General features: G+C 54.1%; 1 protein-coding gene across 1 annotated transcript; it reads left to right on the forward strand.

Moving 5' to 3' along the window:
- Positions 1–920: 920 nt before the first annotated feature.
- Positions 921–4,438, forward strand: LOC123521949 (leukocyte-associated immunoglobulin-like receptor 2; the record flags this gene model as incomplete). Its single annotated transcript, XM_045292397.1, has 2 exons — positions 921–1,275; positions 3,641–4,438. Coding segments are annotated over 2 exons (519 nt in total), but the record flags the coding sequence as incomplete, so codon positions are not given.
- Between the last annotated feature and the right edge of the window lie 559 nt (positions 4,439–4,997).

The raw sequence follows: 4,997 nt of genomic DNA on the forward strand, positions 1-4,997 counted from the left end.
TGCAAACTTTTGCTAACTTCGACACAAGCTTGCTGGTTCCTCATTTCAAACCCCTCTCCCCCTTGCCCTCCTCAGCCAAGATAAGACAGGATGGGGTTTAGCAAGAGGCGTCCAACCAAAAAACCACACTATCAACAAGTTCGTTCTGACTCAAAGTCACCCTATACGACAGAGACGACGTGTTGCTTTGGGTTTCTGAGGCTGTCATTCTTTACGGCAGTACATAGCCTCGTCTCTCTCCAGAGGAGCGGCTGGTGGGTTTGAACTACCGACCACGCAGTAAGCAGTCCCAGGTGTAATCCACTATGCCACCGGGACTCCTGTCAAGAGACATAGAAACAAGGAAATGCAAAGGAGGCCCAGATGGACCTAGAAAGTGCCCAGGAAACCCTGAGGTGATTGCCCAACAGAGGACTTGCACGAGAAGTAGGGAGCCTCTCTCTTTGCTGGGCGTCCCCGAGGAGCTCCCCCTGTGCTGGGAGCATTACCCTCGGCCCTGCTGGGCATCCCACAAAAAAGCTTGTGCCAGGTCCTGGCCCTAGACACACTCCTGCCAACCTCACGCTCCTCCCCCCTTGGTGCACATCCTCCTGAGTGGGCTGACCACCCCCTCCCTCCGTCTCCAGCCCCCGACACTCCCCTGGAGCATGGTCCCAACAGGGTGAGAAGTGGGCTCTGCAGACACGTCTGCGATGTGGCCTGGCTTAGCGACACCCGTGCGTCCTGTATGTCGTTGGACAAGGCCCAGGCTCTGACCAAGTCTCAGCACCCTTACCGTCACCTAGAGGAGCTAGTTCTGAAGCTGTGGACTGCGTGGGAGGGGTCTCTGGGGCCTGGTGGGAGGGTTCTAAGGGTGGATGGTGGTGAGGGTGACACAGTGCCGTAGGTTGACTAAAGACATCGCATTGCACAGCTAAACACGGGTGCACCTGTGCAATGGTGATCTCCTCACAAGCACACCCCGAGGTGTCTTTTCTGATTCCCTCCTAGGGCACCTGACCAGACCCTCCATCTCAGCAGTGCCAGGCTCCGTGATCCCCTGGGGGACATGTGTGACTTTTGTGTGTCGTGCTCCTCCTGGGGATTATATATTCAGACTGGAGAAGAATGGACTCTCCCAACACGAATACGTGAAGGCCTCTTCAGGAAATGGCACAGAGGCCAGGTTCCCCATCACCTCGGTGAACAAGGACAGCGGAGGGTATTACTGCTGCCTCTATTACACCGGGGCCGAGTGGTCTGAGCGCAGTGAGCTTCTGGAACTGGTGGTGACAGGTGAGGCGCCACCCCAGGGGCCCAGCCATCTCAGACTCTCTCCCTGTGTTCATCCTGAGGTCCTGGGTTCTGTCCCCTGCCCTGTGGTATCTCCATAGACACCCCGCCCTTCTCCCTGGCCCCTTCTCTCACACTCCCTGACTCCCAGGCTCATTCAGCACACAGGTTCCTTCTGCTCCAGACACCACTGCCGTCCCTGGAGACCTGGGTTTCGCGAGGACCCCACGGGGGACCTGGAGCAGGAGAGGGAGGGCTGGGTCCTGCTTGGTGAAGCAGGGAGTGCGTGCTGAGGTCCTTGCGATTCCTCTGTCCAGAGACTGGTTGCAGGACCGACTCGCTTCAAACGAAGGTGCCTCTTTCTGCAAAGGGTGGCCTTCCACTGAGCCATTGTGACCCAAGCTAGCGTGCTGCCCTGTATCATGGTCCATCCTTCCCATGCAACCACGCCACATCGTTCCTGGATGGCCCCTTGTTTGGGGAAACCCATGCCGTGAGATGGGAGTCCTGGTGGTGTAGTGATTACCCCTTGGACTGCAATCCACATGGTCAGCAGTTTGAAAACACCACCAACTCCCAGGACAACGACGGGGCTTTCTACTCCCATAAGCAGTTACAGTCTCAGGAACCTACAGGAGGTTGCTATGAGTCCGCATGGACTTGGTGACGGCATGTTTGGTTTTAAGGTGTGGGGTGAGACAGGCTCAGACTCCCGTCTGGTCCTGCAGTCATAGTCTAGTGAGGAGCCTCTAAGCCAATCCACGCTGTCCCAGTGCCTCCAGTAAGAGCTCACGCTGACTCTGTGAGGTCAAGGTTGTTGGAACAAAATGGTGACTCTTCTCCGGACTTCCCTACCTGTGTCTTTCCCTCGTTGGTGCCGGGGTTCAGGGTTTCACGTCTCACAGTGGATCAGAGGATCATCATCCTGGACAGAGGACTCAGGGTGGGGAAGGGCCCAGAGACATCTGATAGGGGTTCAAGGTGGGTGATCGGCCCTCAACAGACTTGTAGAAGGAATGGACTCTCCTGTCTCCAGACTCCCAGCCCATATTTGCAGGCATGGCAGGTTGATGTCTGTGTTACAATAGTGCACACCTGTGGTCTAGGAGTGGATGTTCAGGGGCAGAAGAGCCAGGTTGAGTGGGGCCGGCCATTGACAGCACCCCGTAAGCCATCAGTCCATGTATCTCCCCAGGCACAAGAGTGTGGAGCATCTAGCCTCCCACCCACAGAGCCCCCACTCTTCAGTTGAGCTGCAGACTTCTGTCCCGTGGGACCTGATGGGGGTTCCTGGGTGAGGCTCTACCCTGGGTTTCCGCAGGGACTAGAAAACAAGGACCAGGACCTGACATCTTTGGGGCAGAATGATTGTCAGCAAGAGGGCCCCAATATCCATCTCACTCCCATTTCTTTCCAAGATGCTCAGATTCTGGGACAACAGCAACAACAAAGCAACTGAACCAGGAGCTAGGGGGACTGGGACGTGGGGCAGTAGAGCAGAGGCAACCCACCCCTCTGTCAGAGCAAGGTCAAGGCTGGAGCGATGTGTTCCAGCTCCTTCCCTGTCTTTCAGTCTCTTGTCTCCATGAGTCTGTCTCAGGGTTGGGAGCACACAAGAGGTCCTTTTGCCGAGCCATGGCTCAGGGTCCCCGCTCCAGGCACTGGTGGGGTGTGGGGACCCAGGGTCCTGCTTTCTCTCCGTTGGGGGTGAGACCATTGTGGCACACTGATATCGCATTAAGTCCTGGTGGCGTAGTGGATTGAGAGCTGGCCTGCTGACCTCAAGGTCAGCACTTGAAAACCAGTGGCTGCTCCTCAGGAGAAAGATGACGTTTTCTACTCCAATGAAAATCGCCTTCTCAGAAATGCACAGGGGCAGTTCTACTCTGTTCTGTAGGGTTTCTATGAGTCAAAGGTGACTCTGTGACAGGGGGTTTGGTTTTTTGGTTTGCATATTTGTTTGCATGGTGGGAGACAGGGGTGGGATGACTTGCTCCAGATAAGGAAACTAAGTTTGATCCAAAGAACAGCTGTATTTGGCATCTTTGCCTTCTCGTGCCTTCTTGTTGACTTGCTGTGAAAACTGGGAGTGAGTTCACCCTGGAGTCCAGGAACAAGCCGGGCAGGTGGTGGGAGAAGGGAGGCAAGAGACACAGGTGCAAGGACGTTTGTGCTCCATGAAAGGTCAAAGGAGGACTCAGGAAGCTCGTCAGCCATAGAAAGAGACTCCCAGGTAGATGAGCACAGGAGGATGTGCGAGGTGGAGACAGGGCATGGCAAGCATCAGCCTGGAAGGAGCTCCTATGCCAGGAGTCAGGGTAGGGATGGGTGTTGTACACTTGTTGGTGACCCTACTGTATGCTTCCAGCCCCCACCTCCCAGAATGGCACCATGAAGAATTCCGTCTGCATGGCCCTGGCTGCTGTGGTTCTGCTGATCCTGGTGGTGATTCTGGCTGAAGCTTGGCACAGCCAGTGCCGATCTCAATGTGGTTCCATGGGTTGGAGACACGACGGCACAAGTCAGGTGTAGGAGGCACCAGAACCAGATGGAGACAAGCTGGAGCCCAGCAGAGAGATTAGTCTGCCTGCTAAGATTCTGGGCATAGACTCTATGCTCCAGACCCCAAAGTGTGAGAAACAGAGAACTGTGAATAGAGTGTATGTTAATGAGGCTGGGTGGCCGGGGCTCCTGTGGAGGGAGGCCTTCTTGTTCGTGGGTTGGAGATGCATCCCAGTCACATTCCCGTAAATAAAACTTATTCCCCATGATACCCCTTCCCCAACTCGCCCCCAGGTAATAATGCCATTTTTAAGATGCTACTTGCAAGCACATGGTTACTTACTCTACTCTTGAAGGTCAACTGCAGGAAGGCTATCTGCCTAATGATTATCTGCCATCAAAAGCAGTCAGACCATCTAACCCGAAGTCTGACCCACACCCTTCTGATAAGGATCATAGATTGGAGAAGAGCTCAGGGACCCAAGGTCAAGCCAGCTCAGAGATGGCCAAGATTAGGCCACCACCTTGACTCTAGAGCCTGCCCATCTTGCTACGTATGTGCCCTCCTGTCACATGTGTGCCTCTAATACAACCCCTTCCTGTTATGTCTGTGATTGCCATGGCTTGCATGCCCGGGATTATATAAGTCTGTGAGAGAATACTGGTTCCAGTTGTCGTGGAAGAGGTGAGCCCTTGCATGCCTTGTCTGATATTTCTTTAATTTACACAACCTTCCATTACACAACCACCCCTTGGACCCATTTGGTCATAGAAGCTGGTCCCCACACTAAAGGATAGAAAATCCATCCACGGGTAGTGTGCTGGCTTTGCTCAGTGAGAAGGCTGCCCCTGGGGAAGTGGGGGAAAGAGGAAGAAGGATCCAGGGAAGATGATTTTGAAAGACAGCTGGCGCATCAGCGATGTACTCCAAGTGTCCACGGGTTTGCTTCCATGTGTGATTGTGAAAACCACAGTACCTCACCCCCTGCCTTCCTGAATGTCTCCTTTTCCTAAACCCGAGATCCGTTCCCTCCAGCCTCTGATTTGTGACCTTCTTCTTCCCCACGCACTCCACTTCCGGTTTCAAAGTCTCCCACAGCATGTACGAAAGTGAACTCCAGATGGATCAGAGACCCGAATAAAAACCACATAATCATTGAGATCACCGATGAAAAAATAGGGACAAATTTAGCGGTCCTAAACACACTGCCAACCACAATGAA

This window comes from Echinops telfairi, unplaced genomic scaffold, assembly GCF_000313985.2.
Source record: "Echinops telfairi isolate 266 unplaced genomic scaffold, ASM31398v2 ScPeMD7_655;HRSCAF=1070, whole genome shotgun sequence".
In the NCBI taxonomy this organism is placed as follows: Eukaryota; Metazoa; Chordata; class Mammalia; order Afrosoricida; family Tenrecidae; genus Echinops; species Echinops telfairi.